General features: G+C 45.7%; 2 protein-coding genes across 2 annotated transcripts; both read left to right on the forward strand.

Moving 5' to 3' along the window:
- Positions 1 to 1,571: 1,571 nt before the first annotated feature.
- On the forward strand, positions 1,572 to 4,522 carry LOC142915332 (uncharacterized). The gene has a single exon (XM_076061169.1). It carries the CDS (start codon positions 1,661 to 1,663, stop codon positions 2,756 to 2,758), a length of 1,098 nt encoding a protein of 365 aa, XP_075917284.1. The 5' UTR covers positions 1,572 to 1,660; the 3' UTR covers positions 2,759 to 4,522.
- A 7,972-nt stretch (positions 4,523 to 12,494) lies between these two features.
- On the forward strand, positions 12,495 to 25,470 carry LOC142915340 (uncharacterized). The gene is made up of 4 exons (XM_076061175.1): positions 12,495 to 12,556; positions 13,683 to 15,013; positions 18,419 to 18,484; positions 24,436 to 25,470. The coding sequence occupies exons 2-4, from the start codon at positions 13,693 to 13,695 to the stop codon at positions 25,236 to 25,238; spliced, it is 2,190 nt and encodes a 729-aa protein (XP_075917290.1). The 5' UTR covers positions 12,495 to 12,556; positions 13,683 to 13,692; the 3' UTR covers positions 25,239 to 25,470.
- Positions 25,471 to 26,288: the final 818 nt, after the last annotated feature.

Consider the following 26,288-nt stretch of genomic DNA (forward strand, 5'->3'; position numbering starts at 1 on the left):
TGCCTCCTGCCCTCGCCTGATTGCGTTCACTTTAATTATCTCGCTTAAGTTTAATTTGTCTTCACCCGGCTCGCCACTTTGTAACTTTGTTTTATTGTAAATATTCACGCAGTTTTTATTTATTTTCACCAGGCCAAGCCCGCTTGAGCTGCTATACCGCTCTTGTTATCAGAAGCGACCTGCCCACAACAACACAAGGTGAGGCTTTGTCAACGTGTGTGAATGTTTTGACTTAAAACTTTGGTGACTGCAGGAATTAATATTCTTGGTTCTTTCGGTAAAGTCACGTAGATAGAAAATAAAATAATAAAAATAAATGAAAAATACAATTTTAAAAATAAAGTAATAAACCCACGACGTTTCGATCGCAACACAAGTGGTCTTTATCTTATTGAATTTAATCTGTTATTTTTATTTTCTATCTACGTGACTTTACTGAAAGAACCAACAATACGTGCGTCAATGTCTATCGGTCAAAGACGCTAAGCGCGTGCCGCTGTTGACTCTGAATGTGTGGAGGGGAACACCTTCACCACGGGGAGAGAGAGACAGAGACACTGATAGCCTCGGCTATGTTGATTGATCCTCGATGCATTACTTGGTGGAGTGAGGAAGAATTAATGCTGAGCAGATGAAGGTGGCCAGGCATGGTTCTGGTCACACCACCACCTGTTTACTCATGGCAGTGTGTGACAGTGTCAAGTTTGTGTTTGCAGTAAAGTCTATTAACTCTATTGCACACGGAGGTTATATCAAAACAATAGTTTATTTTTGTTTTCCTAAGGAACTCTTTATAAGAATGGAAACAGGAGGTGAACACAGCACACACATTCAGCTGAAGTCGGAACTGTTCATCCGCAGCATTCAAGGACATCTGAGCCTGGATTCACACCTCTAAGTTCCGATTGAACGTTAATTTATGCATTTCTGCATAACACAAATAGTATTGTTTTCAACACCCTTTGCTATGTCAGCTGAATTTAGCTTTCATAAATATTCCTTTTGTAGTCAGACAGCTGAAATTGTGTGCTTAGAGTTTTGAGTTAACATTCATCTTGAAGATATGAAGGCTTCCAGGCATATTAATGAGTTAACATTCATCTTGAAGATATGAAGGCTTCCAGGCATATTAATGACATTTTATCTCTCATTGTGTGCCATAACAGCCCGTGGAGAGAAACCCTTCAGGTGCACTCTGTGCTGGAAGGCATTTGCAGATTCATCAAATCTGATTCATTTGGAAAACTTTTTCACTACATCATGAATATATTAATAAGTATAGACGTGTAAGTCACGTGTGTATTCTTCTGTGCCTGACGTGTAGATGGTGTGGATATTATTTTTTTCTGTCTGCAGCTGACGCTTCCTCTGCAGAATTGGTCTGATGGAGCAAAGGCACTCAGCGCAGCTCGGTACGACAAGTCAACAATGCGACCAGCGTGCATACAGCACGGACCGGACTGGAAATTTGACACGGCACCAGAGAACTCACACAGGAGAGAAACTCTTCAAGTGCACTGTGTGTAACAAGGCATTTGCATGGCCATCAGTTTTTCAGAACCACAAGAGAACACACACGGGAGAGAAACCCTTCAGGTGCAGTGTTTGTGGGAAGGCATTTTTATGGTCATCTGCTCTTAAAAAACACCAGAGAACACACATGGAAGAGAACCCCTTCAAGTGCAGTGTGTGTGGGAAGACATTTTCAGATTCATGTACTCTTAAAACACACCAGAGAACACACACGGGAGAGAAACCCTTCAGGTGCAGTGTTTGTGGGAAGGCATTTTTATGGTCATCTTCTCTTAAAAAACACCAGAGAACACACACGGAAGAGAACCCCTTCAAGTGCAGTGTTTGTGGGAAGGCATTTTCAGATTCATTTGCTCTTAAAACACACCAGAGAACACACACGGGAGAGAAAGCCTTCAAGTGCAGTGTGTGCATGAAGGCATTTGCACAGTCATCTGATCTTGTAAAACACCAGAGAACACACACGGGAGAGAAACCCTTCAAGTGTACTCTGTGCGGGATGGCGTTTGCACAGTCACCACATCTTATAGTACACCATAGAACACACACGGGAGAGAAACCCTTCAGGTGCACGATGTGCGGGATGGCGTTTACACAGTCATGTAATCTTGTAAAACACCAGAGAACACACACGGGAGAGAAACCCTTCAAGTGTACTCTGTGCGGGATGGCGTTTGCACAGTCACCACATCTTATAGTACACCATAGAACACACACGGGAGAGAAACCCTTCAAGTGCAGTGTGTGCGTGAAGGCATTTGCACATTCATCTGCTCTTAAATCACACCAGAGAACACACACAGGAGAGAAACCCTTCAGGTGCAGTGTGTGTGGGAAGACATTTTCAGATTCATCTGCTCTTAAAAAACATCAGAGAACACACACGGGAGAGAAACCCTTCAGGTGCACGATCTGCGGGATGGCGTTTACACAGTCATATCATCTCATATTACACCAGAGAACACACACGGGAGAGAAACCCTTCCAGTGCAGTGTTTGTGGGAAGGCATTTTCATGGTCATCTTCTCTTAAAAAACACCAGAGAACACACACGGGAGAGAAACCCTTCAAGTGCAGTGTGTGTGGGAAGACATTTTCAGATTCATCTGCTCTTAAAAAACACCAGAGGACACACACGGGAGAGAAACCCTTCAGGTGCACGATCTGCGGGATGGCGTTTACACAGTCATATCATCTCATATTACACCAGAGAACACACACGTGAGAGAAACCCTTCAAGTGCAGTGTGTGTGGGAAGACATTTTCAGATTCATGTAATCTTGTAATACACCAGAGAACACACACGGGAGAGAAACCCTTCAAGTGCAGTGTGTGCGTGAAGGCGTTTGCACAATCATCTGATCTTGTAAAACACCAGAGAACACACACAGGAGAGAAACCCTTCAAGTGTACTCTGTGCGGGAAGCCGTTTGCAGATTCATCAACTCTTCGAAGACACCAGAGAACACAAAAGCATCGGAAGATCCACAAGGAGCAGAGTCGGAGTCTGAAATCAGCTTGTGAAAGTCAAAGTGCCGCGATGAGCCCATCCCTCATGAAACAAGAACCGGACGAAAATCCCAGCTTGGACACTTTTAAAGGTATCAAGGTGAAATATGAAGAGGTGATGGTGAAATGTGAAGAAGTGATGAGCGAAGAAGTGAAGGTAAAATGTGAAGATGAAGATTCAACTCCAAAATGGGACCTTCACATCGTGAAGCAGGAGGAGAATTCTGACTGTGAGTCAGAGTGAGGCAACTCCCAGCAGTTTGTGGAAGTGGAGGTGTGGGTGGACTTGCTCCTAGACAATACAAAGTCAAGCGGAGACCCGGTAGATGTGTAAGCCAGAGACGATGTCGCTACAATAGATGCACCTTTGTCACAGGCCTTTAATGACAAGAACGTGAAGTTGAACACTTTGTGGGCCCGTGGGTTTGGTAGATCTCTAACCAGGAGCAAGAGCCAATAAGCTCCCAAGCATTCACTATGTTATCATAATAATTGATTTTACATGGTGCTTGCTTAATCGCCTCAGCAACTCGGAGTTTTGTATCTCATCTCACGCTCGAAGAGCATCCCAAAGTAGCAGCTGCCCCTGTGTGGCACAAGGTGGTGGCCCTGCACCGGCCTGCATGTGGACAAGAGCCTGTCAGTAGGGGGCGATGATTGATGCGTCATCTCAGTTGTGTAGTTTGTAGGTAATGTTTAGAATTTGCTACATTTTCACTCAGACGCCAGCATGCAATGGCCTACTCGTTTTGAATGACAATAGTATGTTTTACATACACTCTGAAACAGACTGCAACTTTTTTTAAAAGCTTGTTAATACGATGTAATGTGATGCAGTATATTTCACTGCAGTAATCCAATTTTGTTAATATGCCTGTCAATAATTTAAAATGTATACTTGTCTGGTTTTGTGCATACTTGTAACATTTGATCTGTAACGGTCAAACATTGAATAAGTGATGTTAGGACAAAGTGTGCTTGTGTGTTTGGAAGTAACGTACAGAGAACTCAGGTGAGACCCGTTGTTCTTGTGATACAGGTCAAACGGTGTTTTTGTGTTCCACGAAGCATCTGGAGCTACTCATTGTCTTTGAAATAGGGAGCACGCTCGGATCATTCATCAGTTACAAGGCATACCACTTGAAAGTTACACGTATAGGAGGAGGTACATTCTCTACAACACGAATTGTAGTTTTGTCTTACGTGTTGACGTAGATTTTGTCTAACTGGGACTAGAAATGCACCTTGCTGATTCACGTCTGGATGTTCGTACCTATCGGTTGAAGCAAACCCTACTGCTGTTGTTGAGACGCTGTGCACCATTTCATGGTCCAACACGTTGACGGCCTTCAGGCCAGGAAAGTCACAACATTTGCACACGAAGGACGCATTCACGCAAGTACCCCATGCTCCGTTTTGAAGTTTTAAAATGAAACATCTTAGAATTGTGTTGTGTTTTGAATTAGATGATTTTATTTCCTCATTAAAAGCTTGTATCAATTTACATCTGGAAGACTTCATTGAAAAAGACATTTCGTATGAATTTTCTCTCGTCATTAAGTAGATGGCCTTGCCGGGGGTTCGGACACACAGTGTACACACACACAGTGTACACACACAATGTACACACAGTGTACACACACACAGTGTACACACACTGTACACACTGTGCACACACAGTGTACACACACACAGTGTATACACATAGTGTACACACAGTGTACACACAGGGTACACACACAGTGTATATACACACAGTAACACAGTGACGCACAGTGACACAACAACAACCGCCATTCGCCACTAAGTGACGGTGACGTCACCACGACGCTTGTGCCAGGCACAGTGACACACAAAGACAAAGATCCCCCGTGTAGCCTTAACAGACTGTAGGGGCAAGTGCTGTTAGCGAGCACCTATGAAGGCCGGAACGGTACACGAGGGGGTGGGTGGCCAGCACCACGCCCGACCGCCTTTGTCTCCCTAGTGGCGATATTTACACACCGCACCAGGTACTCAGTGACACAGTGACACAGTGTATACACATAGTGTACACACACACACAGTGCACATGCACACAGTGTATACACAGTGTATGTCCACGTTGTTGCTGAGCTCACATACCCAAGGGAGGGAGCAATGGAAAATTAATCTAAATCAACTTAAACTCCAACTCTGTGACGTCACCACTCAGCATTACCTCTTCGGCGTGAAACGCCAGGGGGAGGTGTACATCGCTAGTGAAGTCATGTCACCAAGGTATTCATCCCTCCCCCGTCCACCGCGCTCTTGAGCGTGACGTCAACTCCGCTTGGGTCACTGCCGATATCGCTCCAGTGGCAATCCTTATTTGGGCAAAGCTACGCCCAGTGACTGGTAGCTCATTAACATAATGTGACCGTTAAAGCCGTCGCGAGTTTATTGCGACGGGTTCAGCGCACACGCCCCCATCCCTCGACATATGGGCCGGTCTCATTAACATAATTTTTTTTTGTCTACAAACGAAGTCGCCTCTGTGGTAGTAGTTACATTGGAGAAACCAAACGCCATGTCTCGGACCGCATTCGTGAACACAAAGCAGACCTTAAACACGGTTGGACCAACACCTCGGCCGTGGCAGATCATTGTTCTAATTCAGTAGGCTCACATGCCACTGACTTTTCCAAGACAGAGGTTCTTTGTAAGCCATCTGGCTTCCATGAGAGATTCGTTCATGAGGCTATCCACATATACAAGCACAGAGACAATTTCAACCGAGACGATGGATTCTATCTTAGCAATCATTGGAAAGATTTGATAAACCATTTCAGGTCTTAATTGATTGTTCACGCTTACAGTGGCTTTCAGACAGCATACATTATAAAAAAAAATTCGTCTCCCCCCTCCTCTTTTCAGAATATAGATGGACTAGTCCTAAATAAACTGCCAAATCGTTGCGCGTGGCACTAACGTTTTTTATAAATAAATAAATGCGCCGTTTAAAAATAAATTTATGCAACCCAACACACCTGAAGACGACCGTTTGAGTTATGGTCGAAACGTCGTGAGAATGTTTTATTGTTTTATATATATTTTATTATTTTGTTGTTTCCCTTCAACGTGACTTTACCGAAAAAACTAAGATTATAATTTTTTCAGTTAGCCGCTCTTGGGAGGGAAGTGACGTCATGCTACTTCCTGCTGTCGCGAGGTAACAGGAAACTGCCGTGTGCGCGCTTGCACTGAAATCCGAGGTGAGAAATTCTCATCGTTGTGGTGGTTGTGGTGGTTGTTGTTGTTTAGAGCCTCTCTCTCGTAGGGATGTCAGTTGAGTAGCAGCGAGCATGGGAATCGATGTCCAGGTTGGAACTTTACAACGTGGGGCCTAGCCACGTGGGGCCTTGCCTCCTGCCCTCGCCTGATTGCATTCACTTTAATTATCTCGCTTAAGTTTAATTTGTCTTCACCCGGCTCGCCACTTTGTAACTTTGTTTTATTGTAAATATTCACGCAGTTTTTATTTTCTTTTGTTACCAGGCCAAGCTCGCTTGAGCTGCTATACCACTCTTGTTATCAGAAGCGACCTGCCCACAACACAAGGTGAGGCTTTGTCAACGTGTGTGAATGTTTTGACTTAAAACTTTGCTGACAGCAGGAATTAATATTCTTGGTTCTTTCGGTGAAGTCACGTAGATAGAAAATAAAATAAAAATAACAGATAATAATTTTTATTTTTTTACAATGAAGCAAAAACCCCACGACGTTTCTATGGCAACATTAATGTTGAAGATGCGAGGGCTTACAGGAATATTTATGACATTTGCCCGCTCATTGCGTGCCATGACAGTGCTGTTTGCACAGTCACACATAGTCACTGTAAGATGTTTTTCTTGGTCGTGTTTTTGTTTTTTTGCTTGTTGTGGTTGCACCCGATTCAAGAGCCGAATGGCTCACGGGACTATAACCAAAATAAATCAAACTGAAAATCAAAAAACTGAAACCGCGTGATGAATTTTGGGAAAGTTTTTCACTGCATCTCCAAATATATATAAAAGGCAAAGTTGTGATTGTGTGTGTTGTCTGTTCAAAATGTTTAGCGTACTTCCCGACATGCAACAAACTGGAAATTTGCCATGTGGGTACTTTCCAGACTGTACACCATACAAACATTATACAAATACACTTTTGTGTTGTTTTAGGGGTGGGGAGGGGAGCTCAATAATGTATAGATTTTTTGCACGGCAAGTGAGCTGCGACGTCAAATCTGTCACGTGACCCTCACATGTGGAAGCGTCACGCGTTGTAGTGTAGTGGTTAGCGTTGTCTGTGTGTGTGTGTATCTGTGTGTGTCTGTGTGTGTGTGTCTGTGTGTGTGTGTCTGTGTGTGTGTGTCTGTGTGTGTGTGTCTGTGTGTGTCTGTGTGTGTGTGGAAGCATAACGCATTGTAGTGTATCGGTTAGCGCTACGCCGCGCTACGAACCCGGCGACCCGAGTTCGATTCCCGCTCACGGCCACCACCGGCGACGATTATTTGGGCCTCTCCTAGGTCGACTCAGCCTCAAACGAGTAACTGTTGTGGTGTGAACATCGCCACTGGGGAGACAAAGGCGGCCGGACGTGGTGGATCCAAGTCCCGGGCGAAGCCGGGTAGTACAGCTAGTCATGAATACATGAATGAATATAGACGTGTAAGTCACGTGTGACTGTTTATATTCATTCCTCCATGGCTCGATACTGACGTGTAGATGGTGTGGATATTCTTATTTTCTGTCTGCAGCTGACGCTGGTCTGATGGAGCAAAGGCACTCAACGCAGCTCGGTACGACAAGTCAACAATGCGACCAGCGTGCATACAGCACGGATCAACCTGGAAATTTGACACAGCACCAGAGAACTCACACAGGAGAGAAACCCTTCAAGTGCACTGTGTGTGGGAAGACATTTTCAGATTCATCGACTCTTAAAAAACACCAGAGAACACACACGGTAGAGAAACCCTTCAAGTGCACTGTGTGTGGGAAGAAATTTTCAGATTCATTTGCTCTTAAAACACACCAGAGAACACACACGGAAGAGAAACCCTTCAGGTGCAGTGTGTGTGGGAAGACATTTTCATGGTCATCCGCTCTTAAAACACACCAGAGAATACACACGGAAGATAAACCCTTCAAGTGCAGTGTGTGTGGGAAGGCATTTTCAGATTCATCTCATCTTCAAAGACACCAGAGAACACACACGGGAGAGAAACCCTTCAAGTGCAGTGTGTGTGGGAAGACATTTTCAGATTCATTTGCTCTTAAAACACACCAGAGAACACACACGGGAGAGAAACCCTTCAAGTGCAGTGTGTGTGGGACGGCATTTTCATGGTCATCAGCTCTTAAAACACACCAGAGAACACACACGGGAGAGAAACCCTTCAGGTGCAGTGTGTGTGGGAAGGCATTTTCAGATTCATCTACTCTTAAAACACACCAGAGAACACACACGGGAGAGAAACCCTTCAAGTGCAGTGTGTGTGGGAAGGCATTTTCACGGTCATCTCTTAAAACACACCAGAGAACACACACAGGAGAGAAACCCTTCAAGTGCAGTGTGTGTGGGAAGGCATTTTCACGGTCATCTGCTCTTGAAAAACACCAGAGAACACATATGGGAGAGAAACCCTTCAAGTGCAGTGTGTGCGGGAATGCATTTGCACATTCATTAAATCTTCAAGTACACCAGAGAACACAGAAGCATCAGAAGATCCACAAGGAGTGGAGTCTGAAATCAGCTTGTGAAAGTCAAAGTGCCGCAATGAGCCCATCCCTCATGAAACAAGAACCGGACGAAAATCCCAGCTTGGACACTTTTAAAGGTATCGAGGTGAAATATGAAGAGGTGATGGTGAAGAGGGAAGAAGTGATGGTGAAGAGGGAAGAAGTGATGGTGAAGAGGGAAGAAGTGATGGTGAAGAGGGAAGAAGTGAAGGTGAAATGTGAGGAAGTGATGGTGAAGAGGGAAGAAGTGAAGGTGAAATGTGAAGATGAAGATTCAACTCCAAAATGGGACCTTCACATCGATGGAGGCAACGTGAAGCAGGAGGAGAATTCTGACTGTGAGGCAGAGCGAGGCAACTCCCAGCAGTTTGTGGAAGTGGAGGTGTGGGTGGACTTCCTAGACAATACAAAGTCAAGTGGAGACCCGGTAGATGTGTAAGTCAGAGACAATGTCGCTACAATAGATGCACCTTTGTGATAGGCCTTTAATGACAAGAATGTGAAGTTGAACACTCAGCTCCTTGGTTCATCCTGCAGAGTAAGAGCGGCCAGTCTTTGTGGACCTGTGGGTTGGGTCAATCTCTCACCAGGAGCGAGAGACAATTAGCTCCCAAGCATTCACTATGTTATAATATTTGCATTTACACGGTGCTTGCTTAACCGCCTCAGCAACACGGAGATTTGTGTCGTACCTCGTCTGAAACACTCGAAGAGCATCCCCAAGTAGCAGCTGCCCCTGTGTGGCACAAGGTGGTGGCCCTGCACCAGCCTGCATGTGGACAAGTGCCAGTAGTGTCAGTAGGGGGTGATGATTGATGCGTCATCTCAGTTGTGTAGTTTGTAGGTAATCTTGATTCGAAGCTTTCGTGACTGCAGGAATCCACACTCTTGAGTTCTTTCGGTAAAGTCACCACGTGGGTAGAAACATAACAGACCACGGCGTTTAGATCACAACACAAGCAATCGTCATCAGGTGGGACAACCACAGCAAGAGAAACTGCTGAAGTAGTAGGCGCCTACTCCAGTAGTTTCTTCTTGTTGCTTGCTTGTCCTACCTGATGACGATTGCTTGTGTTGCCATCGAAGCGCCGTGATCTATTATTTGTAGCGTAATGTTTATAATTTGCTACATTTTGACCCAGACGCCAGCATGCAACAGCCTACTCGTTTTGAATGACGCAACAATAGTACGTTGTACATACACTGTTAAGCAGACGGTGCGTATTTGTAAAATAACTTCTTGTTAATACGATGTAACGTGATGCAGTCAATTTCGCTGCAGTAATTCAATGTTAATATGCCCGTCAATAAGTTAGAATGAATACTTGTCTTATTGTGCGCATACATGTAATATTTTGTCTGAGGGTCACACATTGATTAAGTGATGTTAGGACAAAGTGTGTGTGTGTTTTGGAAGTAACCTGTACAGAGAACTCAGGTGAGACCCGTTGTTCTTGTGATACAGGTCAAAGGGTATTTTTGTGTTTCCCGAAGCGTCTGCCTCTGGAGCAACTCATCATCTTTGAAATAGTGAGCACGCTCGGATCATTCATCAGTTACAAGGCATACCACTTTAAAGTTACACGTATAGGAGGAGGTACATTCTCTACAACACGAATTGTAGTTTTGTCTTACGTGTTGACGTAGATTTTGTCTAACTGGGACTAGAAATGCTCCTTGCTGATTCACGTCTGGATGTTCGTACCTATCAGTTGAAGCAAACCCCACTGCTGTTGTTGAGACGCTGTGCACCAATAAGGGTCCAATACATTGACGGCCTTCAGGCCAGGAAAGTCACTACATTTGCACACGAAGAACGCATTCACGCAAGTACCCCATGCTCCGTTTTGAAGTTTTAAAATGAAACATCTTTGAATTGTGTTGTGTTTTGATTTACATTATTTCTTCATTAAAAGTTCATTTTACATCTGGAAGACTTCGTTGAGATGGACATTTTGTGTGAATTTTCTCTCGTCGTTAAGTAGACGGCCTTGCCGGGGGTTCAGTTCGATGCAGACTTTCACCTGGTAGGGGATCGCGGGATCGAGATGAGGCGACACGGAGCTGCTGGCCCTCTGCAGATCGATTCCAACGTAATCGAGCGTCTGTCCCTGCGCGTCCGTCGTTCGCATGCAGGGGGTGCGTGTAGGTTTACAGCGCCCCCTGCATGAAAACGACAAAGTGCAGCGTTCATCACGGATAAAGTTGTGCGCTTATTTTTTAAATGTTATTCTTTTATAAGGTGATGTTGATATCGAAAACTGGCACATAACTGGCATGCCATAAATAGGAAATTAACTCTGCTTATTCGAATCAATGTATTCATATATGTTGATAAACTGTTTTCAAGCAGATTTTGTCTCAAACGGCGACTACAGGGACCACGTGATTGTTTAAAAATGTCTTTGATTATAACTATAATTGCCTATAATTCGTCATGTGTAGCTTATTTAGACTATAATTTATTCACTACCCAAACTGTATTGACTTGAAAACATAGAGCTGATATGTATTCTTGTTCTTTCGGTAAAGTCACGTAGAAGGGAAACAATAAAATAACAAAAATATAAAACAATTACATTCTCACGACATTTCGACTGCAACACAAGCAATCATCATCAGGTGTCACACAGGCACACACACAGAGACTCAGGCACACACAGAGATACAGGCACACAGTGTACACACATAGTGTACACACACAGTGTATACACACAGTGTACACACACACAGTGTACACACACAGTGTATACACAGTGTACACACACACAGTGTGTATACACACAGTGTGTATACACACAGTGTGTACACACACACAGTGTATACACAGTGTACACACAGAAACAGTGTGTACACACAGAAACAGTGTGTACACACAGAAATGTCCATGTTGTAGTTGCTGAGCTCACGCACGCAAGGGGTCTCTGTTCAAGAGATGGAGCAATGTAAAATGAATCTAAATCAACTTAAACTCCATTCCCGCTCTGTGACGTCACTTCTCAGCATGACCTCATCGGTGTGAAACGCCAGGGGGAGGTGTGCCTCGCTAGTGACGTCATGTCACCAAGCTATTCCCACCCTCGGCCACCGCACCCTTGAGCGTGACGTCACCTCTGCTTGGTCACTGCCGATATCTGTCCCGGTACAATCCTTATTTGGGCAAAGCTACGCCCAGTGACTGGCGGGTCATTAACATAATGAGTTCGTGAAAGCCGTCGCAAGTTGATTGCGACGGGTTCAGCACCCACGCCCCCATCGCCTCGACATATGGGCCGGTCTCATTAACATAATTTATTCAGTTAGTGAGCCGCTCGTGGGAGGGAAGTTGCGTCATACTACTTCCTGCTGTCGCGAGGTAACAGGAAGCTGCCGTGTGCGCGCTTGCACTGAAATCCGAGGTGAGAAATTCTCATCGTTGTGGTGGTCGTGGTGGTTGTGGTGGTTGTTGTTGTTGTTTACCAAGGTAGAGCCTCGCTCTCTCTCTCGTAGGGATGTCAGTTGAGTAGCGGCGAGCACGGGAATCGATGTCCAGGTTGGAACTTTACAACGCGGGGCCTAGCCACGCGGGGCCTTGCCTCCTGCCCTCGCCTGATTGCATTCACTTTAATTATCTCGCTTAAGTTTAATTTGTCTTCACCCGGCTCGCCACTTTGTAACTTTGTTTTATTGTAAATATTCACGCAGTTTTTATTTTCTTTTGTTACCAGGCCAAGCCCGCTTGAGCTGCTATACCGCTCTTGTTATCAGGAGCGACCTGCCCATAACAACACAAGGTGAGGCTTTGTCAACGTGTGTGAATGTTTTGACTTAAAACTTTGGTGACTGCAGGAATTAATATTCTTGGTTCTTTCGGTAAAGTCACGTAGATAGAAAATAAAATTAAAATAAATAAAAATAATTGCAAATAAAGCAAAACAACTCACGTCGTTTTGATCGCAACACAAGTGGTCTTTATTTCATGTAATTGTATTATCTGTTATTGTTATTTTCTATCTACGTAACTTTACCGAAATCAACAAGAATACGTGTGTCAATGTCTATCGGTCAAAGACGCTAAACGGAGTGACGCAAACTCCAAATATACAGCAGGCATCAGGGTCGGGATCGAACCCACGACTTCCTGTATACCAGGTGAGGTAGTTAACATCTCACCACGGAGAGAGACACGCAAACTCCAGTTAGCCTCGGCTATGTTCATTGATCCTCAATTACTTGGTGGAGTGATGAAGCATTCATGCCATGCAGATGAAGGTGGCCAGGCGTGATTCTAGACACGCCACTGCCTGTTTACCCATTGACAGTGTACAATTTGTGTTTGCATTAACGTCTATTAACTCTGTTGAACACGGAGGTTATAGCGTAACAATAGTTTATTTTTGTTTTCCTCTGGAACTCTTTATAAGAATGGAAACAGGAAGTTAACACAGCACACACATTCAGCTGAAGTCGGAACTGTTCATCCCAGCATTCAAGGACATCTGAGCCTAGATTCACACCTCTAAGTTGTGATTGAACATTAATTTATGAATTTCTGCATAACACAAATAGTATTGTTTTCAACACCCTTTGCTATGTCAGCTGAATTTAGCTCTCATAAATATTCCTTTTGTAGCCAGACCGCCGAAATTGTGTGCTTAGAGTTTTGGGTGAACATTCATTTTGAAGATACGAGGGCTTCCAGGCATGTTTATGACCATTTGCCCTCTCATTGTGTGCCATAACAGCCCTGTGAAAAATTTGGGAAACGTTTTTACTACATCATGAATATATGAATATAGACGTGTAAGTCACATGTGACTATATATGCATTCCTCTGTGCCTCGATACTGACGTGTAGATGGTGTGGATATTATTTTTTTCTGTCTGCAGCTGACGCTTCCTCTGACGCTTCCTCCGCAGAATTGGTCTGATGGAGCAAATGCACTCAGCGCAGCTCGGTAGGACAAGGCTCCAATGCGGCCGGTGTCCATACAGCACGGATCGTACTGGAGATTTCACACAGCACGAGAGAACTCACACAGGAGAGAAACCCTTCAAGTGCACTGTGTGTGGGAAGGCGTTTGCACGTTCATTTACTCTTGTAGAACACCAGAGAACACACACGGGAGATAAACCCTTCAAGTGCAGTGTGTGTGGGAAGGCGTTTGCACATTCATCTACTCTTGTAGCACACCAGAGAACACACACGGGAGAGAAACCCTTCAAGTGCAGTGTGTGTGGGGAGGCATTTTCACAGTCCCCACATCTTCAAGTACACCAGAGAACACACACAGGAGAGAAACCCTTTAAGTGCACTGTGTCTGGGAAGGCATTTGCATGGCCATCAGTTCTTCAGACCCTCCAGAGAACTCACACAGGAGAGAAACCCTTCAAGTGCACTGTGTGTGGGAAGGCATTTGCACGTTCATCTGCTCTTGTAACACACCAGAGAACATACACGGGAGTGAAACCCTTCAGGTGCACGATGTGTGCGAAGGCGTTTGCACATTCATCAAATCTGCAAAGACACCAGAGAACACACACGGGAGAGAAACCCTTCAAGTGCACTGTGTGTGGGAAGGCATTTGCACGTTCATCTGCTCTTGTAACACACCAGAGAACATACACGGGAGTGAAACCCTTCAGGTGCACGATGTGTGCGAAGGCGTTTGCACATTCATCAAATCTGCAAAGACACCAGAGAACACACACGGGAGAGAAACCCTTAAAGTGCATTGTGTGTGGGAAGGCATTTTCACAGTCAGCTGTTCTTAAAAAACACCAGAGAACACACACAGGAGAGAAACCCTTCAAGTGCACTGTGTGTGGGAAGGCATTTGCACAGTCATCTGTTCTTAAAATACACCAGAGAACACACACAGGAAAGAAACCCTTCAGGTGCATTTTGTGCAGGATGATGTTTGCACAGTCATCACATCTTGAAGTACACGAGAGAACACACACGGGAGAGAAACCCTTCAAGTGCACTCTGTGCGGGAAGGCGTTTTCACAGTCACCACATCTTAAAGTACACCAGAGAACACACACGGGAGAGAAACCCTTCAAGTGCAGTGTGTGTGGGAAGGCGTTTGCAAAGTCATCTCCTCTTGTAACACACCAGAGAATACACACAGGAGAGAAACCCTTCAGGTGCACTCTGCAGGAAGGCGTTTGCACATTCATAAAATCTTCAAGTACACCAGAGAACACAGAAGCATCAGAAGATCTGCAAGGAGTGGAGTCTGAAATCAGCTTGTGAAAGTCAAAGTGCCACAATAAGCCCATCCCTCATGAAACACGAACCGGAAGAAAATCCCAGCTTGGACACTTTTAAAGGTATCAAGGTGAAATATGAAGAGGTGATGGTGAAATTTGAAGAGGTGATGGTGAAGAGGGAAGAGGTGATGGTGAAATGTGAAGATGAAGATTCAACTCCAGAATCGGACCTTCACATTGATGGAGGCAACGTAATGCAGGAGGAGAATTCTGACTGAGGCAGAGCGAGGCAACTCCCAGCAATTCATGGAAGTGGAGGTGTGGGTGGACTTGCTCCTAGACAATACAAAGTCAAATGGAGAACCGATATATGTGTAAGCTTGAGACGGTCGCTACAATAGATGCACCTTTGTCACAGGCCTTTAATGAAAAGAATGTGAAGTTGAACACTCAATTCCTAGGTTCAACCAGCAGAGTAAGAGCGAGCGGCCAGTCTTTGTGGACCCGTGGATTGGGGAGATCTCTGACCAGGAATGAGAGCCAAGAAGCCCCCAAGCATTCACTATGTTATAATAATTACATTTACTCGGTGCTTGCTTAATCGCCTCGGCAACTCGGAGTTTTGTATCTCGTCTGAAACACTCGAAGAGCATCCCCAAGTAGCAGCTGCCCCTGTGTGGCACAGGGTGGTGGCCCTGCACCGGCCTGCATTTTTTTTCCGCCTGAGGACGACCGCTTGTGTTACGATCGAAACGTCGTGATCTATTATTATTTGTTCTACCTACGTGACTTTACTGAAAGAACCAAAGAGTATGTGAACAAGAGGCTGTCAGTAGGGGGCAATGATTGATGTTTCATCTCAGTTTTGTAATTTGTCGCTAATGTTTAGAATTCGCCAACATGCAATGGCCGACTCGTTTTGAATGACACAATAGTATTTTTACATCCACTGTTAAGCAGACGGTGCATATTTTTAAAATAGCTTCTTGTTAATACGGCGTAACCTGATGCAGGATATTTCACTGCAGTTATTCAATTTTGTTAATATGCCTGTAAATAATTAAGAATGAATACTTGTCTGATTGTCCGTGTACATGTAACATTTTGTCTATGAGGGTCAAACATTGATTAAGTGTTCAAATCTAGATTGATTAAGTGATGTTAGGACAAAGTGTGTGTGTGTTTGGAAGTAACCTGTACAGAGAACTCGGGTGAGACCCGTTGTTCTTGTGATGCAGGTCAAAGGGTACTTTTGTGTTTCATGAAGCATCTGCCTCTGCAGCAACTCATCGTCTTTGAAATAGGGAGCACGGTCGGATCATTCATCAGTTACAAGGCATACCACTTGAAAGTTACACGTATAGGAGGAGGTACATTCTCTACAACACGAATTGTAGTTTTGTCTTACGTATTGACGTAGATTTTATCTAACTCGGACTAGAAATGCTCCTTGCTGATTCACGTCTGGATGTTCATACCTCTCGCTTGAAGCAAACCCCACTGCTGTTGTTGAGATGCTGTGCACCAATAATGGTCCAACACATTGACGGCCTACAGGCCAGGAAAGTCACAACATTTACGGCACACGAAGGACGCATTCACGCAAGCGCCCCGTGCTCCGTGTTGAAGTTTTAAAATGAAACATCTTTGAATCGCGTTGTGTTTTGAATTAGATGATTGTTATTTCTTCATTAAAAGCTTATTTCATTTTACATCCGGAAGACTTCGTTGAGAAGTCTTCCGTGTGAATTTTCTCTCGTCGTTAAGTAGATGGCCTTGCCGGGGGTTCGGTTCGATGCGGACTTTCACCTGTTTGGGATTGCGGGATCGAGATAAGGCGACACGGAGCTGCTGGCCGTCTGCAGATCGATTCCAACGTAATCGAGCGTCTGTCCCTGCGCCTCCGTCGTTGGTACAGGGGGTGCGTGTCTCCGTTGTGGAGTTTCTGGATAATGTTTGGAATTGCCACAATTTTTACCGTGACACCAACATGCGTTGTGAATGACACAACGTTATGTTTTACATCTGCCGTTTAGCAGACCGCATATTGTGGTGAATGTTACTGGGGTAGCCAGGTGTGCCTGTCGGATTTTAACCTGGAACGTCTGCAATGAATAGAGAATGTGCTACCACATTCTTGGTTCTTTCGGTAAAGTCACGTAAATAGAAAATAACAAAAACAAAATTGGAAAATAATAAATTGATGAAAAGATGCCCATTGGTCGACTGAGATGACTGTGCCCCCCACAGTGTACACACACAGTGTACACACACACAGTGCACACACACACAGTGCACACACACAGTGTACACACACACAGTGTACACACACAGTGCACACACACACAGTGTACACACACACAGAGTGTACACAATAATTTCAGTATATTTTTTGGTATACCCCTGTGAGCCATTCGGCTCTTGAATCAAGTGCAACCACAACAAACACAAACAAGAACAAGGAACACATCTTAAAGTGACTACTTTGTGTGACTCTGCAAACAGAAAATTCATGAAAAAAACAGCTAAATGTTCCTGAAAAAAGCACCGTACACCAACGCTGTGTGCTAAAAATCCCAGTGGGATGCAATGTCCACGTTGTTGTTGCTGAGTTCAAGGGAGGGAGCAATGGAAAATGAATCTAAATCAACTTAAACTCCAATCCCGCTCTGTGACGTCACTACTCAGCATCACCTCATCGGTGTGAAACGCCAGAGGGAGGTGTCCCTCGCTAGTGACGTCATGTCACCAAGGTATTCACCCCTCCCCCGTCCACCGCGCTCTTGAACATGACATCACCTCCGCTTGGGTCACTGCCGATATCGTTCCAGTGCCAATCCTTATTTGGGCAAAGCTACGCCCAGTGACTGACTGGCGGCTCATTAACATAATGTATTCGTTGAAGCCGTCGCGAGTTTTTTGCGACGGGTTCAGCACCCCACGACATATGGGACGGATAACATTAACATAATTTATTCATTCAATAACTTATTTATTTACGGAGCAGCTCATTGTGGGAGGAGCGTGTCTCGTACCCCGGATGTGACGTCATGTCACCTGCTGCCGCATGACGTCACGAGGTAACAGGAAGCTATCGCTTCCTGCACTGAAATCCGAGGTGAGAAATTCTCATTGCGATTGTGGTTGTTGTGGTGGTGGTTGTGATGGTGGTGGTGGTTGTTGTTGTTTACCAAGGTAGAGCCTCGCTCTCTCTCGTAGGGATGTCAGTTGAGTAGCAGCGAGCATGGGAATCGATGTCCAGGTTGGAACTTTACAACGCGGGGCCTAGCCACGCGGGGCCTTGCCTCCTGCCCTCGCCTGATTGCATTCACTTTAATTATCTCGCTTAAGTTTAATTTGTCTTCACCCGGCTCGCCACTTTGTAACTTTGTTTTATTGTAAATATTCACGCAGTTTTTATTTTCATTTTTTGTTAGCAGGCCAAGCCCGCTTGAGCTGCTATACCGCTCTTGTTATCAGAAGCGACCTGCCCACAACAACACAAGGTGAGGCTTTGTCAACGTGTGTGAATGTTTTGACTTAAAACATTGGTGACTGCAGGAATTAATATTCTTGGTTCTTTCGGTAAAGTCACGTAGATAAAAAACAAAATAAAAGATAAAAAAAATAAAAAAAATTATACAAATAACAAATAAAAATAAATTTAAAAAAATAAGTTGATAAGATGCCATGGGTCGACTGACTCAGATGACTGGCCAATGCACCGCCTTTGCCCCCCACTACACACACAGTGTGTGTACGTACACACACTGTATACACAATGTCCACGTTGTTGTTGCTGAGTTCACGCACCCAAGGGAGGGGGAAATGAAAAATGAAGCTAAATCAACTTAAACTCCATCCCCGCCCTGTGACGTCACCACTCAGCATGACCTCATCGGCATGAAGTGCCAGCGGGAGGTGTACCTCGCTTGTGACGTCATATAACCAAGGTATTCACACTCCCCCAACCTGCTTCTGCGTGACGTCGCGAGTAACAGGAGGCTGCCGATCCGCGCTTGCACTGAAATCCGAGGTGAGAAATTCTCATGCTGGTGGTAGTGGTGGTTGTTGTTTACCAAGGTAGAGCCTCTCTCTCTCGTAGGGATGTCAGTTGAGTAGCAGCGAGCATGGGAATCGATGTCCAGGTTGAAACTGTTGTATATATAGGTGTTATGAAAATTGATGAAAATAATGAAAATTAAATGAAATTTGCATAATTTATCCTAAATTATGTTAATGTATGTAATTATGTGCATAAATTATGCTGATTTGAGAGATCATATTAATTTATGCGAGTGGGCGTGGTTATGATAATGCAGGTCGTTATGATAAATAGGTCGAGCCTCGGTGACGAGGATTGTGTTATGAATTTGAACAACGCGATTAATCGTATGCAGTTCTGTAGGTGTTGTGAGCACGAATGAGAGAGAGTCGATTCGACTCTGCTCTTTAATTCCGTATTATCGATAAGGATACGATTACTCTCGAATGAACATTATGAATTATGTGTGTTATGGATTATGTGTGGTGATAGTGTGCTTATGATAGGTCCCCAGGATTCAGATATCATACGCAGAACAATATGCATAATTTCAGGAAGAATCACACACAAACCTGCTTTAATCAATTTTATTTTCTAGCTAACTTTAATTTTGTATAATATGAAAACTCAATTTCGGGATTTTGGAATTTCAACACAGCGTTAACATGATACCATCACGATTGCGTTGTTTCACCTCGATAGCGGCACCTGTGGTTAATTGAGAGAGAGATTAAACATGCATAACTATTCTATCAAACCTTAACTCTATTATATGCGAATTCGTATACTTGAATTATTACACAAGACGGCACTCGGTCTTTGATTCGTATCCAATCCTTAACACATTCTGATATGCGAAATTATTATGCTTGAAATCGTCAGCACAGTACCACGGCGATGTTCGTTCATTGATTCATCAACGATTATGGAATTAAAGCGTTCGACTGAAATAATTCTGATTGCCTCATCAACGTAACTCAATGGGTGGCGATGTTTTTCGTTATCAGCTAATAGTTGACGCAGTTATCATGAGTCTTGTATGTTTAATGGGAGGGTTGTTGATTTCTTGCGTTGAGCAAACGCCTAGGTTGATTTCCTTGTCAAAAAAAAATGTTTGTTCGTTGTGTAGCGGTGGGGGAGTGAGAAGGGAGTGTGGGGGAGGGGCATACGAACGACTGCCAGTTTCTGTCCACCGCTGGCTGGATGAGTCAGCACGACGCTCGCCGTCGTTGCGCCGATGGGTGTTGAGTGCGGGGCCGCTGCCCTCTCAGCGCTGGTGACGCGAAGTTGCGCGCTGTGGCACGCTGGTGGCACGCTGTTCGCGCGCTGGTGCTGATGCTGATGCTGATGGCACGCTGGTGGCGCGCGCTCCCTCTCCTTGAAGATGCGCGAACGTGCCCATGCTGGTTCGCTGACAGCAGTTTCCTCCACTGCTGGATGAGCTGCTGCACGCTCTTGCTTGGCGTTGCTGGCCGCGCTCTTTCCGCTGCTGTAGTATCTGACGCTGCGCTCGCGGGCGACAGGTCAAGTTTTATTCTGCTGAGTGAGCCAAGTCGCACGTGCTCTCTTTGTTGAAGTTGTTGGCGGCTCTCTGACAGCAGGTTTCCTCCACTGCTGTATGACTCAAGTCGCACGCGCTTGGTCGCTGGTTTGCTGAAGTTGTTGGCGGCTGTCCAAGCTTTTCCGCTGCTGGTTGAGCCACGTTGCACGCTCTCTCCCTGTGGAGATGCTCGAGCGCTCTCAGCGCTGATTCGCTGATAGCAGTTTCTCTCCACTGCTGTATGACTCAATTTCGTTGATACATGGCGACTCATGCGATCCTCGCTACTCAGCAAGGCTCGGAGCCAGCCGCTCCATGCGACTGCTCGTCCTGTGGACGTCTTGACTCGCTGATCTGTCTTGACTCTTGACTGTTGACTGACTTTTGAAAATGCGGCTGACCGTTATATTCAAAGACAATTCTCTCCACGCTGTGGAAAAGGTGGGGGGGGGGGGGGGCGTGGTCTGTTTGTGTGTGAGTTCGTGTGTGTACAGATGGCTCCTGCGTTAACGATCTGTTTGCCCTGGCGTGAAATTCCTCTCTCGCGCTCTGCGGGAGAGACAAAGGTGGTCGGGAGCACCTATCTCTTTATACTTTCGACTTTATATTTCTCAAATACCATTTGGTCCCATGTTCGCCAAGACTCGTGTTTGTAACTACGTCCTCCCGACACCCCTCTCGGGTTACCGAGGTTCGCATTGTTATGATGGAATTATTAAAAAGAAAAATAATTTTCATCCTGAGTTTAAGAGGTCCGTTTCTTGATTGTTGAATCCATATCCCTTGGTTCTGTAAGGTTCTATAATGGAATATCGTTTAAGGTTAACACATTATTAATGTTATATTGCAATTTCTTTAAAACTTTGTTTGCCTGGTTGCCGTGTGTGGGGTGGGGTGTGTCTCCTCATCAAACCCGGCTGGCTTTTCCAGATGGCCCCTTGTGATAAGGTGTAATTCTTGCTTCTCCGCGCTGCGAGAGAGACAAAGGTGGTCGGGGTTGCTTGGGATATTGTTTAAACTCTTTCGCAAGTTTGCCCGTTGTCTCATTCCTTCTCGAAAACCTTTGATGTGACTGTGTATTTTGTCTCCAAGCTTTGTTTTAACAGTAAAAGTATTAAAGGTGAAAATCATTTGAAAGCGAATTATTGGATAATAATTCACTGATGTATCTGGTGGCCTGGTCTTAATTGGAGTGAGCGCGAGGACCGCTAACTTTAGCTTATTCTTGTTATTGCATTTTAAATTTTAACCGTTGTTTTAAAAAAAAAATGGTTTAACCCGTGGGCGTCCTCATTTCTGGCTTGCGGAGGGCTTCCCTCTGCGTGACCTCCCTTAGGGCACATTAAACTCTTGTTCATCTGGAGATCTTCGCAGATAGCTGCTAACATCCTCACCTCGAGAGTTTTATTATTTCTTTATTTATTAATGGCCTGTTTATGACCGACATCTGGTTTTTCGTGTGCCTGGCTTACGGGTTTTATTGATTATTTTTTTCGTTTGTTAAAAAAAATATGATATATATAATGGCAAATATTATTGTTCATATCAATTTTGGAAAAGGCTCATATACAACAACAGCGCTGGAGTGAAAAAAAAGCCACGCGCAGATCACGACCTTTAAGCTGTGTGAGAAGAAAAAAAGCGCCTTGACAAAGGAATTAGCATAGAATTTAGCATTGAAATGGCTCATTGAAATAGCTAAGTTAAAGTATACACATCCGGAGAGGCACCCCTTGACAAAGGAATTAGCATAGAATTTAGCATTGAAATAGCTGAGTGATGTTCTGTTTGAGAGGAGACCTGATGTCTACAGGAAACCCACCCACACAGATTCCTACTTGAACCTGATTCCCACCACCACCCAGCCCAAAATAATTCTCTCATCAAAACTTTATACCATAGTGCTCATTGCATTTCGGACCAACACCACCTGACTAGTGAATTAAAACATGTACACCTGGCCCTCAAAAGGAATGGTTACTCTGACCGTACCATCCGCCAAGCTTTTTCTCCCTCCATACAGAAACAACCACTTGATACTCCGGTCAAAACCATCACACTACCATATATAGCAGGCGTTACTAAAAATATTTCCAAAATTCTAAACAAACACAAGATCCAGGTCCGGTTCAATACAGTACACAAAATTCGTGATCTGATCCCATCCGTGAAGGATGTCATTCCTGACTTACAGTACCCCGGGGTTTACAAATTGAGTTGTACCTGCGGTGATTGCTATATCGGGGAGACAAAGCGACATGTCTCTGACCGAATTCGCGAGCACAAATCAGATTTGAAACACGGCAAAACGAATTCTTCTGCCGTGGCTGATCACTGTTACAACGCTGTGGGTGATCACGATATAATTTTCTCCCGATACCAAGGTTCTTTGCAAACCCACAGGTTTTACAAACACAGACACAATTTCAACCGAGAAGATGGTTTCAAATTAAGCAACCATTGGAAAGATGTTCTAAATCGAACTAATCATTAAACTAATTTCAATGGTACAGTATATTTTTCAAGTAGTGGTACCCCAAACGGCAAGTCCACTGGCACGTGCACCACATCTTTTCTAAAATCGGCCAATCAAATGCTAATTTTATGCTAATTTCTTTGTCAGGACACCTTGTTTGCTCGCACACAGTTTAAAGGTCCGCGGTCTGAGCGTGGTTGTGTTTCGCTAAATTCTCCTGTTTGATTTGTACTAGGTGCCTCGGTGAATGTATATGCTCTGAATTTAACATAGCTATTTCTGTGACCAGTTACAAGCTAATCACTCAGCTATTTCAATGCTAAATTCTATGCTAATTCCTTTGTCAAGGGGTGCCTCTGCAGATGTGTATACTTTAACTTAGCTATTTCAATGAGCCATTTCAATGCTAAATTATATGCTAATTCCTTTGTCAAGGCGCTTTGTTTCTTCTCACACAGCTTAAAGGTCGTGATCTGAGCGTGGCTTTTTTCACTCCAGCGCTGTCCTCCAGAAAGTCTCGTCCCTTCACCTGATGAAGGCCGTGTTGTGGCCGAAACGTCGTGATTTTTGTTATTTTTTTTTTTACCTACGTGACTTTACCCAATAGAACCAAAGATTATGGATCCTAGCAGTCACGAAAGCTTTAAATCTAGAACTGTGTTTCCATTTGCAAGTAAACTCACATTTCAACAGCGAGGGTTGAAAGCATTAAGCATTAGCTCTGTCTGCATGTCTGCTCTGTTGTAAAGATGATCCAATATGAACACCTGCTCAATTTAGGCCACCTCACGTGGTACCGACAAAGGAGACATCTCATGGGCTATGAAAAAATAAGAATGGGTTGTATCCTTTCTGGCAATAAAACAGATCTTACGATTCATTGAAGAAGGTTTCTGTTTGGTGTTTGAACATCTAAACACCCGTTTTGTTGCCATAAAAGGATCAAATCTATTCTTATTTTGTCATACTTTGATACCGGCAAAACGGTCTCATTTTGAAGCGTTTCATGGACTATTGGATGGGGAGAAAAAAACCGGCGCTAAAAGTCAGTGGCGACCTCTCCTGTCGTGCCCAGTGACGTCATCACGGGCGAAGTTCACTGCGCGAAGTCAAACGCCGCCTCGTGAGCGCCGCTCGAAACGCAAAATCATCGCTCGGTGAACATTTCCGAGGACAAACAAACGCATGCCGGGAACCGTGTGAGTTTGTGTTTCTTGTCTCCTCTGCGCAATGTGGGGGAGGGCTTCATCCAGCAGTGGATTGACAAAAGCGCTGTATGCATACTGCACAGGCTACGCTAACGTCACATTTAGGCCCATGGACCGAACAAACGCGTCTCTCTTTCTCCATCCGTCTCCACTCTCTCTCTCTTCCTCTCTTCACTGCTGGCCTGTAGGTTTGGGCCGAGCGAGTTCCTGCTGGGGATTTGGCTTTTCAGGAGCTGATTCCCCCCGTGGCTTTGTCGGCACGAGGCAACCGCGCGGAGTGTCAAGGGCTCCACCGGGCCCCAAGGCGCTGCCCCAGCACCACCATAGTAGCCAAACCATCGGTGCTCGGCATGGCCTGCATGAAGGTCTTGCTGGACCTCATGTTGCGCACGGGGTACAGCATCGTCCAGGAGAGCAGACAGAGGAATTTCGGACCGCCGCCCGACTGGCAGGGGCCCCCTCCCGCCCGTGGCTGGGGGGGATCCCGCGCGACCTCTACGAGGACGAGCTGGTGCCCGTGCTGGTGACGGTGGGGAAGCTCTACCAGCTCCGCCTCATGATGGATCATAGCGGAGAGACTCGCGGCTACGCGTTCGCTACCTACGCGACGCTCGCCGAAGCCACGGATGCCGTCAAGAAACTCAACAAATTCGAGATCCGTCCCGGACGCCGCATTGGAGTCCGCTTCAGCGTGGACAATCGCTGCCTCTTCATTGGGGGGCTGCCAGAGGACAAGAAGCGAGCGGAGGTGATGATGGCGATGAGCGGTGCCACGGAGGGCGTGGTGGACGTCACGATGAGCGTCTGTTACCGGGACAAAACCCTCAACCGAGGCTACGCGTTCATCGAGTACCGGAGCCATCATGCGGCCGCCATGGCCCGGCGGAAGCTCCTTCTTATCAACTTGCAGCTATGGGGCCGGACCATCAAGGTGGACTGGGCGTGGCCAGAGGCGTGGCTAGGCCCCGCCTCCGGCCACGCCCTCTCGTGAAACCTTGGAGCAGGTTACACGAGAGGGCGTGGCCAGAGGCGTGGCTAGGCCCCGCCTCCGGCCACGCCCTCTCGTGGAACCTTTTGAGCAGGTTACCGGAGTAACTCGGCTAGCCCCACCTGTTGCCTTTGCCCCAGATGCGCCTCCTTCCCTGATTGGTTGTTACCTCTGTGGCTGTACCTGTTAAGCCCTTGCCAGGCCAGCAGGTGTCACCCTGTGATGTCAGCAGGTGTCACCCTGTCATGTCAGCAGGTGTCACCCTGTGATGTCAGCAGGTGTCACCCTGTGATGTCAGCAGGTGTCACCCTGTGATGTCAGCAGGTGTCACCCTGTCATGCAAGCAGGTGTCACCCTGTGATGTCAGCAGGTGTCACCCTGTGATGTCAGCAGGTGTCACCCTGTCATGTCAGCAGGTGTCACCCTGTGATGTCAGCAGGTGTCACCCTGTGATGTCAGCAGGTGTTACCCCATGTCATGTCAGCAGGTGTTACCCTGTGATGTCAGCAGGTGTCACCCTGTCATGTCAGCAGGTGTCACCCTGTCATGTCAGCAGGTGTCACCCTGTGATGTCAGCAGGTGTCACCCTGTCATGTCACCAGGTGTCACCCTGTCAGCAGGTGGCACCCTGTGATGTCAGCCGGTGTTACCCTGTCATGTCAGCAGGTGTCACCCTGTGATGTCAGCAGGTGTCACCCTGTCATGTCACCAGGTGTCACCCTGTGATGTCAGCAGGTGTCACCCTGTGATGTCAGCAGGTGTCACCCTGTGATGTCAGCAGGTGTCACCCTGTCATGTCAGCAGGTGTCACCCTGTCATGTCAGCAGGTGTCACCCTGTGATGTCAGCAGGTGTCACCCTGTCATGTCAGCAGGTGTCACCCTGTGATGTCAGCAGGTGTCACCCTGTGATGTCAGCAGGTGTCACCCTGTGATGTCAGCAGGTGTCACCCTGTCATGTCAGCAGGTGTCACCCTGTGATGTCAGTAGGTGTCACCCTGTGATGTCAGCAGGTGTCACCCTGTGATGTCAGCAGGTGTCACCCTGTGATGTCA

This window comes from Petromyzon marinus, unplaced genomic scaffold, assembly GCF_048934315.1.
Source record: "Petromyzon marinus isolate PM22_M1 ecotype Great Lakes invasive population unplaced genomic scaffold, UKy_Petmar_22M1.pri1.0 PM_G_Scaffold_3, whole genome shotgun sequence".
NCBI lineage: Eukaryota > Metazoa > Chordata > Hyperoartia > Petromyzontiformes > Petromyzontidae > Petromyzon > Petromyzon marinus.

What these genes read in the sequence shown, in the direction of transcription:
- LOC142915332 (XM_076061169.1), top strand. Translation starts at nt 1,661, where the DNA reads ATGGAAGAGAACCCCTTCAAGTGCAGTGTGTGTGGGAAGACATTTTCA.
- LOC142915340 (XM_076061175.1), top strand. Translation starts at nt 13,693, where the DNA reads ATGGAGCAAATGCACTCAGCGCAGCTCGGTAGGACAAGGCTCCAATGC. An exon ending in AGGAGTGGAGTCTGAAATCA is followed by an intron (nt 15,014 to 18,418) that starts GCTTGTGAAAGT and finishes TTTTGTTAGCAG; the next exon opens with GCCAAGCCCGCTTGAGCTGC. An exon ending in CCTGCCCACAACAACACAAG is followed by an intron (nt 18,485 to 24,435) that starts GTGAGGCTTTGT and finishes GCTGGCCTGTAG; the next exon opens with GTTTGGGCCGAGCGAGTTCC.